Source organism: Carcharhinus amblyrhynchos, chromosome 3 (assembly GCF_965287045.1).
Source record: "Carcharhinus amblyrhynchos chromosome 3, sCarAmb.v2.hapA, whole genome shotgun sequence".
NCBI classification, from domain to species: domain Eukaryota; kingdom Metazoa; phylum Chordata; class Chondrichthyes; order Carcharhiniformes; family Carcharhinidae; genus Carcharhinus; species Carcharhinus amblyrhynchos.
The window spans coordinates 10531758-10544528 of NC_137326.1; the positions used below are offsets into that span (position 1 = coordinate 10531758).

General features: G+C 45.3%; 1 protein-coding gene across 3 annotated transcripts in view; it reads right to left on the minus strand.

The window, feature by feature from the left end:
* LOC145335535 (protein phosphatase 1M-like) overlaps positions 1 to 12771 on the minus strand; it is a 54116-nt gene that overhangs the window by 39543 nt on the left and 1802 nt on the right. The window contains exon 1 of one of the 3 annotated variants that reach the window (XM_080181338.1): positions 10172 to 10320. The exons of 1 other annotated variant lie outside the window; for it this stretch is intronic. Coding sequence is in view for 1 of the 2 variants with exons in the window: in XM_080181330.1 (XP_080037456.1) it covers positions 4700 to 4914 (215 nt within the window). In the remaining variant the exon portion in view is untranslated. Of the gene's footprint in view, positions 1 to 4699; positions 5213 to 10171; positions 10321 to 12771 lie in introns of those variants that run through there. One more of the 3 variants, XM_080181330.1, reaches the window with a different exon arrangement.

The window sequence follows — 12771 nt, forward strand, 5'->3', positions numbered from 1 at the left end:
GAGGCTGGCTAGAGTGAATGTTGGACCCTTAGAGGATGAGAGGGGGGATTTAGTGGTGGGGGATGAGGAAATGGCTGAGGCCTTAAATAAGTTTTTTGCCTCGGTCTTCACGGAGGAGGACGCGAATAGTTTGCTGGGTATTAAAGATAGAAGGATGGTAGGAGTTGAGGGCCTGAATGCGATCACTGTCACTAGAGAGGTGGTGCTCGACAGACTAGCGGGACTGATGGTGGACAAGTCCCCAGGACCGGATGGAATGCATCCCAGGGTTGAAGGAAATGGCAGAGGTGATAGTGGATGCCTTAGTGATTATTTACCAAACCTCGCTGGATTCCGGGGAAGTGCCGGAAGATTGGAAAACTGCTAACGTTATGCCACTTAAAAAGGGTAGCAGGCAAAAGGCAGGGAATTATAGGCCGGTTAGTTTAACGTCTGTTGTAGGAAAAATGCTTGAATCCGTCATCAAATAAGAAATAGCGAGGCACCTTGAGAAGAATTGTTTGATAGAGCAGGCACAGCACGGATTCATTAAGAGGAAGTCGTGTCTGACAAATTTATTGGAATTCTGAGGATGTGACTAGTGCTGTAGACAGAGGGGATGTAGTGTTTCTCGATTTTCAGAAGGCGTTAGATAAGGTGCCGCACAAGAGGTTGCTTCAGAAGGTTAGGAGGCATGGAGTTGGGGGTAAGGTGTTAGCGTGGATAGAGGATTGGTTGTCTAATAGGACGCAGAGAGTTGGTATCAATGAGTGCTATTCTGATTGGCAGTTGGTGACTAGTGGAGTGCCCCAGGGATCGGTGCTGGGGCCTCAGCTATTTACCATTTATATAGATGATCTGGAGGAGGGGGCTGACTGTAGGGTGTCGAAATTTGCTGATGACACGAAGTGGAAAAGCAAATTGTGCAGAGGGTGTGGAAAGTCTGCAGAGAGATCTAGATAGGCTGAGCGAGTGGGCGAGGACCTGGCAGATGGAGTACAATGTTAGCAAGTGTGAGGTTATCCACTTTGGCAGGAAAAATAGTAGGAGGGATTACTATTTAAAGGGCAAAAAGCTGCAGCATGCTACGGTGCAGAGGGACCTCGGGGTCCTTGTGCATGAGTCGCAAAAACCCAGTCTGCAGGTGCAGCAGGTGATCAGGAAGGCAAATGGGATGCTGGCCTTCATAGCGAGGGGGATAGAATACAAAAGCAGGGAGGTCTTGCTGCAGCTGTATAGGGCACTGGTGAGGCCGCAGCTGGAGTACAGTGTGTAGTTTTGGTTGCCGCACTTGCGCAAGGATATTTTGGCCTTGGAGGGAGTGCAGAGGAGGTTCACTAGGCTGATACCGGAGATGAGGAGGTTGGACTATGAAGAGAGGCTGAATAGACTGGGTCTGTACTCATTGGGAGTTTAGAAGGATGAGGGGGGATCTTACAGAGATGTACAAGTTAATGAAGGGGATGGATAGGGTAGACGTAGAGAGATTCTTCCCGCTCAAAGGACAGCAGGACTAGAGGGCACAGCCTCAAGATAAGGGGGGCGGGGGGCAGTTTAGAATGGAGTTGAGGAGGAACTTCTTCAAAGGGTGGTGAATCTCTGGAATTCTCTGCCCGTTGATGTGGTGGAGGCTACCTCGCTAAATATATTTAAGACACGGGTAGATAGGTTTTTGGTAGGCAAGGGGATTAAGGGTTATGGGGAGAAAGCGGGAAAGTGGAACTGATCCACTTCAGATCAGCCGTGATCTTGTTGAGTGGCGGGGCAGGCTCGAAGGGCTGGATGGCCTACTCCTGCTCCTATTTCTTATGTTCTTATGTTCTAACCACCATGCCACTCGAGATTTGCGGGTAAATTGGCCATGATAAATTGCTCCTCAGTGTTAGGGGGACTAGCTAGGGTAGATGCATGGGGCTATGGGGATAGGGCCTGGGTGGGACTGTGATCAGTGCAGACTCGATGGGCCAAATGACCTCCTTCTGCACTGTAGGATTCTATGATAACATGCAAAACAATACTTCTCTCTGTATCTTGGTACATGTGACAATAAATCAATTTAAAACAAGAATCAAACTCAAAGCTCCCAAATGCACCTTTAAATCTTGCTGGCTACTAGGATTGCACAACAGAATGTAAGAGGGGAGTGAGCACGAGGAAAAGCTGTTTCAATCAACAAGTTATGCAACATAACCAACAAGTGCTGGAAATACTCAGCAGGTCTGGCTGCATTTGTAGAGAGGGGACAAAAAAAGAGTTAATCTTTTGAGTCAAATATGACAGTTCCTTGGAACCTGAGGTTAGGATCTGGAAGGCACTTCCTGGAGAAGCAGATTCAATAGTTACTTTCTAAAGGAAGCTGGATACACTCAAAAAGGAAACAAATGTGAGTTAATAATGGGAAACAAGGAAATAAAACTTCGAGCAGATATTTTACATCAGTCTTCACGGCAGAAGATGCTAAAAATCACCCCAATAAAACTCGAAGCAAAAGGGAACAAGGAATAGAGATCAATGCTGGGGTCTCAACTACTTCTGATTTATTTTAATGCAATCCATCCAAATTTATTGACAATACAAAGCTAGATGGGACAGTAGGCTGTAAGCGGGGTACAAGAGCCCATCAGGGATAAAAATAGGTTAGTTGTTGGGCAGACAATCGGAAGCTTGAGGTTATCCACTGGTAATAAGAATAGAAAAACAAAATATTAATTAAATAGGAGGAGGCTACAGAATGCTGCAATACATCAGGGATCTGTATATTCTCAGCCGTGAATCACAAAATGCAGGTACAGCAAGCAATTAGCAATACAAATGGAATGTTGACCTCTGTTGCAAGGACGTTGGAACATTAAAGTAGGAAAGTCTTGTCAAAACATTACAGGGCCTTGGTGAAACCATACCTAGAGTATTGTGTGGTGTTTTGATCCCATTAGTTAAAAGGTGGATATACTTGAATTGGAGGCAGTTTAGAGAAGTTCATTAGGCTGATTCCTGGGATGAAGGGGCATCTATGAGGAAACGTCGAGCAGCTTGGGTCTGTCTGATCAGAGTTTAGAAAAATGGCTAGTGATCTTATTAAAAAAAAGATTCTGAGTGGGTTGCATAGGGTAGATGCTGACATGATGTTTCCCCTTGGGGAAGAATATAAACTAGAGGACATAGTTTCAGAAGAAAGTGTTGTCCGTTTAAGACGGAGATGTGGAGGATGTGGGCAGCACGGTGGCACAGTGATTAGCATTGCTGCCTCATATGCCAGGGATCTGGGTTCAATTCCTGGCTTGGGTCACTTTCTGTGCAGATTCTGCACATTCTCCCCATGTCTGAATGGGTTTCCTCCACATGCTCTGGTTTCCTCCCACAGTCCAAAAGATGTGCTGGCTAGGTGCATTGGCCATACTAAATTCTCCCTCAGTGTATCCAAACAGGGACCAGAGTGTGGTGACTAGGAGATTTTCATAAGACCATAAGACGTAGGAACAAAATTAGGCCACTCGGCCCATCGAGTCTGCTCTTGCCTTTTCCCCATAACCTCTGATCCCCTTATTTATCAAGAACTTATCTATCTCCGTCTTGAAGACACTCAATGACCTGGCCTCCACGGCCTTCTGTGGCAAAGACTTCCACAGATTCACCACTCTCTGGCTGAAGAAATTCCTCCTCATCTGTTTTAATATATCATTGCTCTAGTCTGAAGTTGTGCCCTCTGGTTCTAGTTTTTCCTACTTGTGAAAACATCCTCTCCATGTCCACTCTATACAGGCCTCGCAGAATCCTGCAAGTTTCAATAAGATCCCTTCTAAACTCCGAGAACAGACCCAGAATCCTCAACCGTTCCTCGTATGGCAGTAATTTAATTGCAGTGTTACGGTGACACTAATAAACTTATCTCAAAGAATTGTGAATCTCAGATTTTCTGCTGCAGAAATCCGGGTTATTGAATATATTCCCGACGGAAATAGACATTCTTAAACTATCAAGGATTGAAGGGAAAGTGGCGTCAGATCAGTTCTGACCCTACTGCATGGTGGAGCAGGCTCAAGGGCAAATAGTCTACTCCAATCTCTTATGAAAGAGCTGGGGAGAGGGACTCATATCAAGAGGGAGCTGACAGCATAGTGGTATTGTCACTAGACTAGTAATCCAGAGGGTGACAGACTTGGGTCTCAAATTTGAATCCCACTATGGCAGATGGCAAAAAATTCAATACAAATACAAAAATAAAAACCTGGGGCTAAAAGTCTAATGATGACCTCAAAACCATTGTTGTAAAAAACCCATCTAGTTCACTAATGGCCTTTAGTACCATAAGTTTGGCACTAATGGCCAAACTATTCCTTCTTTTAGGGAAGGGAAATCTGGCCTGGCCTACAGGAGATTCCAGAACCTCAGCAATGTGGCTGACTCAGTTCAAGGGAACAAATGTTGGCTCTGCCAGCCGAATGGCCTTCTCTTTTGTTGTACGATTCTCAAAAACATCGTTTCGAAGAAGGCAAAGACCGCAAAGCGTGTTCTTTTTTTTTCTGTTTTGAAAAGCAACCGTGTGCAAATTTGTTTATCTCAGCTCAAGGGCAGGTTATTTAGTAACAGTTTTGTTTGATAGAGGCCAGCAACTGTCCCGATCACACACAAACAAAACAAACCAAAACAAAACAAAACAAAACAGAGGGCTCAAAGTTTCATTATTTTTTGAGCACACAAGTTATTTCCTGTCGAAACTCACTCAGCGTAGCCTGTGTTCCAAGGCAGTTTCTTGTTCCTGGGAGGAAGCAGGATCGGTCTGTCCCTCTGATCCCCGTTCTGACTCTGTTCTGCGGGGTTTTGGTGCAGAAAGTGCGGCCGGCAGTACATGTTGTGTGTGGGCTCCGGGTGGGGAGCGGTGGAGGGCTGGCAGCTCCTGGCCACGGGCGCAGTCCTTCTCCTCAGCCTCTTCAACATGCCTGCGCTGCGGGTTTTAATCAAAGCAATTAGTAATCTTCTCTTTCCCCTCTTCTCTCTCCCAGTTTTTGTCCTCTCCCGGTCCAGGCTAACACGGTGCGGAGAAACTTGTCCTAACAGGGAGAGGTTGCATTTGTAGGGGTGAAATCGCTGCGAGCCTCTCCAGAGCCCTCCTGAAGCAAGTGAGGAAGTTCCTCCCACCCCGCGGTCAGCGCTGAGTTTTCAATGCTTGCAGCAGCGCTGTGTAAACCTGAGAAACACAGACTCAGCGCCCAATTACAGGGCCCAGTCTAATTTCACCCACTCAAGAGTCAGCACCTGCAGTTAAAAAAAAGGAGGCTTTTCAGCCCCTTTGGTAAAACTTAATTGGATGCTTTTTAAGTTCGTTCATTCATCTCAGTTGGCTCACATTAACACTGCAAATGAAGTTACTGTGAAACTCACACAGTCCTGCGCCCCAGTGGGGGGTCCCTCTACAGAGGGATGTCTCCCCCCACCCCCCCCCAATTATATCGGGTACCTGGGGTGGAGGGTGCTAACCGCTGTGCTACCATTTCTGCCCATTCAAAGACCTGAAATTCTTCCTTCAAGCATTTGTTTCCCCTATTTATTCATGAGATGTGGGTTTTGTTGGCAGGACAAATTAGCCATCCCTAATTGCTTTTGAACTGAATGGTTTGCCAGGCTTTTTCAGAGGACAGTTAAGAGTCAACTACATTGCTGTGGGTCTGGAGTCACATGTACTCCAGACCAGGTGAGGAAAGCAGATTTCCTTCCCTAAAGAACATTAATGAACCAGATGGGTTTATACAACAATCGACAACAGTTTCATGGTCATCATTAGACTTCCAATTCCAGATTGTTATTGAATGCAAATTTCGCCATCTGCCGTGGTGGGATTTGAATCATCTCCAGAGCATTACCCTGGGCCTCTGGATTACTACTGCCTCCCCTATATACCCTATTCTCTTTTGAAAGCTACAATTGAATCTGCTTCCATTAGGCTTTCAGGTCATGCAGTCCAGATCAGGACAAGTCACTGTACAAACAAATGTATTCTCATCTCAGCCTTATTACAGTTGCCTCTGCTTCTCCCCTGCGAAAATGTGCCGGCACAATTTTGTCTCCTGCCGCTCACAGGCACTTCCCTTACCGGGTGGCACAGTGGTAATATCACAGGACTCGCTGGCCAAATGGAATTTAATGTTGGCACGTGCGAGGTGGTCCACTTTGGTAGGAATAATGGTAGGAAGGACTATTACTTACGTGGCGAAAAACTGCAGCAGGCGACGGTGCAGAGGGACCTCGGGGTCCTTGTGCATGAGTCGCAAAAACCCAGCCTGCAGGTGCAGCAGGTGGTCAGGAAGGCGAATGGGATGCTGGCCTTCATAGCGAGGGGGATTGAATATAAAAGTAGGGAGGTCTTGCTGCGGCTGTATAGGGCATTGGTGAGGCCGCAGCTGGAGTACTGTGTGCAGTTTTGGGCGCCGTACTTACGCAAGGATATTTTGGCCTTGGAGGGAGTGCAGAGGAGGTTTACTAGGCTGATGCCGGAGTTGAGGGGGTTGAGCTATGAGGAGAGGCTGAATAAACTAGGCTTGTACTCGTTAGAGTTTAGAAGAATGAGGGGAGATCTCATTGAGACATATAAGATGATGAATGGGATGGATAGGATAGAGGTGGAGAGACTCTTCCTGCTCAGAAAGGACAGTAGGACTAGGGGGCATAGCCTCAAGATAAAGGGGGGGCGGTTTAGAACGGAGTTGAGGAAGAACTTCTTCACTCAAAGGGTGGTGAATCTCTGGAATTCTCTGCCCGTTGAAGTGGTGGAGGCTGCCTCGCTAAATATTTTTAAGACGCGGGTTGATGGGTTTTTGATAAGAGAGGGGATTAAGGGTTATGGGGAGAGGGTGGGAATGTGGAACTGAGCCACGACAGATCAGCCATGATCTCATTGAATGGCGGGGCAGGCTCGAAGGGCTAGATGGCCTACTCCTGCTCCTATTTCTTATGTTCTTATGTAATCCAGAAGTCCAGGCTAATGCTCTGGGGACATGGGTTCAAATCCCACCTGGAATTGAAAGCTAGTCTCAGTAATGGTGATCATGAACAATTGTTGTAAAAACCCATCTGATTCAGTAAGGGAAGGAAATCTGCCATCCTTACCCCAGTCTGGCCTACACGTGACTCCAGAGCCACAGCAATGTGGTTGACTCTGAAATGCCCTCTGAAATGGCCTAGCAAGCCAATTATTTCAGGACAGTTCGGGATGGGCAACAAATGCTGGCCTTGCCACGGACATGCACACCCTCATGGAAGGGGGGTGATGGCCTAGCAGTATTTTCGCTAGACTATTAATCCAGAAACTCAGCTGATGTTCCGGGGACCCAGCTTTGAATCCCACCATGGGAGATGATGGAATTTGAATTCAATAAAAAGTATCTGGAATTAAGAATCTACTGATGACCATGAAACTATTGGCAGAAAAACCCATCTAGTTCACTAATGTCCTTTAGGGAAAGAAATCTGCCATCCTTACCCAGTCTGGCCTACATGTGACTTCAGAGCCACAGCAATGTGGTTGACTCTCAATTGCCCTTGGAAATACCTAGCCAAGAGTAAATAGGGATGGGCAGTAAATGCTGGCCTGCCAGTGGCACCATGTCTTATGAATGAATAAATAAAAAATCCTGTGAAAGAATAAAGAAAACAGTCCCTCCATTTCATGAGTTTCAACTGTAGCTAAGTGTCTCTTGTAAAAGAGATGTGTTTGTGGTTAAATGACTTATGATTATATGGACTTCTTTGGAAGTCCATATAAATAACATGCTGAGACATTCTCCCATCTGATGCTTTGGTCATCTGTCAAAGAAAATTCAATGAGATTAGTCAGGCATGACTTTTTAAAATTCATGATGCTTCTCTCTGATCAGCTGAAAATACTCAAGGTGATTAGTCACCATATTTTTAATTGTAGATACTAGTAATTTTCTGACAATGTTTTAGATCAGTGCCTTCCAAACCTTTACCCTGTGAGACCCTGTTTTAATATCTCAGACTTCATGTGACCCCAGAGTCAAAATGTGGGGGAGTAGGTGAATTGTTGAGCTTAAAGATTTTACAAGTTTATTTATTTATTAGTGTCACAAGTAAGCTTACGTTAACACTGCAATAAAGTTACTGTGAAAATCCCCTAGTTGCCACATTCTGATGCTGTTCGGGTACACTGAGGGAGAATTTAGCATGGCCAGTGCTTCTAACCATCACATCTTTTTGACAGTGGGAGGAAACCGGAGCAACGGGAGGAAACCCACGCAGACACGGGGAGAACGTGCAGCCTTCACACAGACAGTGACGCAAGCCGGGAATCGAACCCGGTTCCCTGGAGCTGTGGGGACAGCAGCACTAACCACTGTGCCGTCCTTGGCAGATTTCCTGTTGAATAGTTTGGGGGGGGGAGGTGGGGGGCAGGTGGCTGGGGAGGAGGTGATGCAATTATTGAGTGAGGGCTTTGGTTATTGTCCAGGATGAGCGGTGGGGGGGGCGGGGGAGGGGAGCATAGAGCATAGTTGACTAAAAGGCAGGGTTTCTCCAAAAGAAAATGAACACTTACCTGTTCACAAGGCATGGAATCAAGCAGAACTCGGACAGGAATCCACCAGGTCACACCCACCAATAAAACATGGCAAGAATGAAAAGGGGTCTTGTTGCTGCCAGGAATCAATCAAAGCTCTTTTGGACCCTCCTCCAGAGTTGCTGCTTCAACCCCTTCCTGCAGTACTAGCAGTGGCCACCAGTCCCAGTGGCAGTGCTGCACATGAAGAGCTGCTGGATTGTTGGCAGCTCTCAAAGATGGGCTCTTCATCTTTGAAGGTCATGATGTGGAGATGCCGTCGTTGGACTGGGCTAAGCACAGTAAGAAGTCTCAGCACACCGGTCAGAGGCCCGAAAGCTAGTGGCTTTTGCTACCAAATAAACCTGTTGGACTTTAACCTGGTGTTGTGCAACTTCTTACCATCTTTGAAGACCCAGTGGTGTCAGTGAAATAATTAGCCTGACTAAAAATTTCAGGGCATCCAAGTTTTTTTAAAGGCAGAGGTGGATAGATTCTTGGTAAGCAAGTGGGAGATGGGTTATCAGGGGTGCAGATTTGAGGTTACTATCAGATCACCCATGATCTTATTGGAGGATGGGGGAGACTCGAAGGGCTGAATGGCCTCCTGCTCCTTTATTTGTAAAAGCAGATTTATTATCGGGGCAATCCAGGGGAGTACCAATCCTGAGAATTTTGACAACGAAGCCACTGGCACTTGAGACTGCACTTTAATTCAGTTTTGCAATTCTAGAATTATTTATCCATGAAAGATTAGGGATTTTAAAGGTGAAAGTTATAACAGTTGTTGGAACTTCAATACTCATTTACAGGGTCCTTTCATTAGGAATCCGAAACTAGGTAAGTCATGTTAATTTGTAAAGTGAAACCTTCCAACAATATGACTGTATGATGATCTCAACTAAATTACCACGTCAAGATACACAGATTATTAACCCATTAAAGGGAATCAAAGGTTCTGGGGATAAGACGGCAAAGTGGAGTTGAGGATTATTGTTAATAAAAAGCTGCTGTCTTTGTGCTTGCTTTTGATTTGATTTGGTTTTTTATTATCACATATATTAACAAATCGTGAAAAGTTTTGTTTCTTGCGCATTATACAGACAAAGCATACCGTTCATAGAGCAGGAAAGGAAAGAGTGCAGAATGTAGTGTTACAGTCACAGCTAACATTGTGCACTTGGCTGGAGAACCTGTATTTTTGCTTGCTGCAATTCTGCCTGAGTAAGACTGAAATTAATTTTAACAGCAAATGGTCACAGTGGTGTTGCCAGCGTAAGTTTAGGTCACCTACTCCCTTAGCGTTTCCTGGTAATATCCAAGAGATCTTCAATTGGGTCCGAACTTTCTGAAAGCCAATGAGACCTCTCATGATCTCACTGAGCGGTGGAGCAGATTCGATGGGCCGAATGGCCTACTTCTGCCCCTATGTCTTGCTTTCTTGTAACTTTTGGTTTCCGATACTGTGCTCCCAAAAGGGAGCAAGGTGAGTTGTTAAATCTTACAGCACAAAAGGAGGCCATTTAACCCATCACGCCTGTGCTGGCACTATGAAAGAACAGTCAAATTCACCCCACTGGCCTGCTCTTTTCCCCAAGGCCCTGCAATTCTCTCCCCTTTATTCAATTCCCTTTTGAAAGGTACCTTTGTTTCCGTTACTCCCAAAACCATTGAAATAAAACCTTGGAGTCAAGTTCTACTCAAATCTGTTCATTTACTTCTCTTTGTCTCTCTCACACTGTCCAAAGGGCCATGAATTTCATACATGGCATAACTTGGAACACTGCAAAACATTGTGGGAATATTACAAGAACTTAACACATCAGTGGCATTTTGCAATTTTAACAGATCACAACCTCAATTAAACATAAACAGTTAATAAGATTAGTTCTGACATTCAATTCTGATTTATCTGCCAAACATAGTCACAGTGAAAATTGCTCATAAGCAGGGAGACTTGCTAATGTCAAACAGAAAGTGCGTACTACTGCTGAGTTAGTTTCTATATTTAAGCACTGCATGCTGTGTATCAGCTGGGACTGAGCTGGTCGTATGTTTGCATCTGAGTCACTAGGTTCAAACTCCAGGGCCTGAGTACAGTTGTCAAGCCTGGCTCCTGTGCAGGACTGGTGTTACACTGTTGGGAGGTGCGGATCCCTCCTTGCAGCCGGCTGTAACTGATAGGGTTAGATGAAGGAGGCGGGTAGCCTGATTCAAAAGCGCGAGCATAGACGAGTTGGGTAGAATGGCCTCTTTCAGTGCTGTAACTTCTACTCACATCTCAGTTGCTGTCCAGGGTGGAAACATATCGAACGCTGGCACAAAATCGGGCACCTTCCTATTTACTGCAGCCCAGGACCACACCAGTTGCCAAATAATCCGTCTGAAAATATTTTTATCAGGTTGTTTTCTTTGGCCTGCAGAAACACCCTACCACAAAATGACCTCAATTCTGTTTGTGGTTCAGCTGCCATGGAAACACTTTGTAGTACAACATAAGCACATTGTCATCTTGATTCTTCGAGCCTATGGCATTGTGGATTATTGGACTGTCTTGCTGTCTTTGACAATCTTTGGTTTTGGAAACGTTTTCTTTCGTCAAGATCGGAGGTAGTGGACAAGATCAATGTGGTTGACTCTTACTGACCCTGTTAAAAGGACTAGCAAGCCACTCAGTTGTCCCAAACCACTACAGGAATAGAATCAAGTCCGAGCTCAGTTTAGCTCCCAGAGAGATCAACCTCCCCTTCATAACGGTGATGGAATACTCTCCACTTGTCTAGCTGAATGCAGCCTCCAACAACACTCAAGAGATTTGGCACCATCCAGGACAAAGTGATCTGCTTGATTGGCACCCCATCTACCACCCTAAATGTTCAATCCCTGCACCATTGATGAACAGTGGCCACAGTACGTACCATCCACAAAATGAATTGCAGCAACTCACCAAACTTACTTTAACTGCACCTTCCAAGCCTGTGACTTCTACCACCTAGTTGATAGCAAAGGATTCTACAATAGTAACACCAATGAATATCAAGGGGAAATAGTTTTCTGCAATATTCGTCACCTAAAGGGGACAAGGGCAGCAGACATCACCATTCATTCATTGCAACTGGATTAAATCCTGAGATTTCCTTCCTAACAGCACCGTGTGTGCCTAGATCAGATGGACTGCAGCAGTTCAAGAAGGCAGCTTCTCACCACCACCTTCTCAAGCAAAGTTAGCTACATCCCATGAAAAATGTTGTAACAAACTGCCTCGATCTGCCCAAAAGATCTGCAGATGATTTTATAAATTAAATCTATGATAATTAGGGCCAGATTTTTATCTTCAGTTTGGAAACTGCATATTGGGCAATTTGCATCTTTGTATTCCCAACTTCTAAAAGGCATCACAATTCCATAAAATATTTGTTTCTGGGACCATCGTCTCCACTTTCTCAGAAGACTAAGGAAAGTTGGCATGTCAGCTACGACTCTCACCAACTTTTACAGATGTGCCATTGAAAGCATTCTTTCTGGTTGTATCACAGCTTGGTATGGGCTCCTGCTCTGCCAGGACTGCAAGGAACTACAAAAGGTCGTGAATGTAATCCAATCCATCACGCAAACCAGATTCCCATCCATTAACTCTGTCTACGCTTCCTGCTGCCTCTGCAAAGCAGCCAGCATAATTAAGCACCCCACACGCCCCAGACATTCTCTCTTCTATCTTCTTCTGTTGGGAAAAAGGTACAAATGTCTGAAGTCACATACCAACCGACTCAAGAACAGCTTTTTCCCTGCTGCCGTCAGACTTTTGAATGGACCTATCTTGCATTAGGTTGATCTTTCTCTACACCCTAGCTATGACTGTAACACTGCATTCTGCATCCTCTTGTTTCCATCTCCGTGAATGGTATGCTCTGTATAGCACCAAGAAACAATACTTTTCACTGTATGCTAATACGTGTGACAATAATAAATCAAATCAAATCAAATTGGGTGCAAGTTGAAGTCTCCTAAGGCAGGTACAAAGTGACAATGGAGGTGGGCGGTGGATATTGGACCAGCACGTCAGAAGGCCTGCCTTCACTTACTGGGACATTGACCCAATTCTACGTTGTTAGCCTTCTACCCCTCACCCTTAATCCCCCCCCATGTCCCCTTCATATCCACTTGCTCACTATGTAACTGTTATCAACAAAAGTAGGCTTAGCAAATGGCCAGACATCTAATTTTCCAGATGGTCTCATTATGAA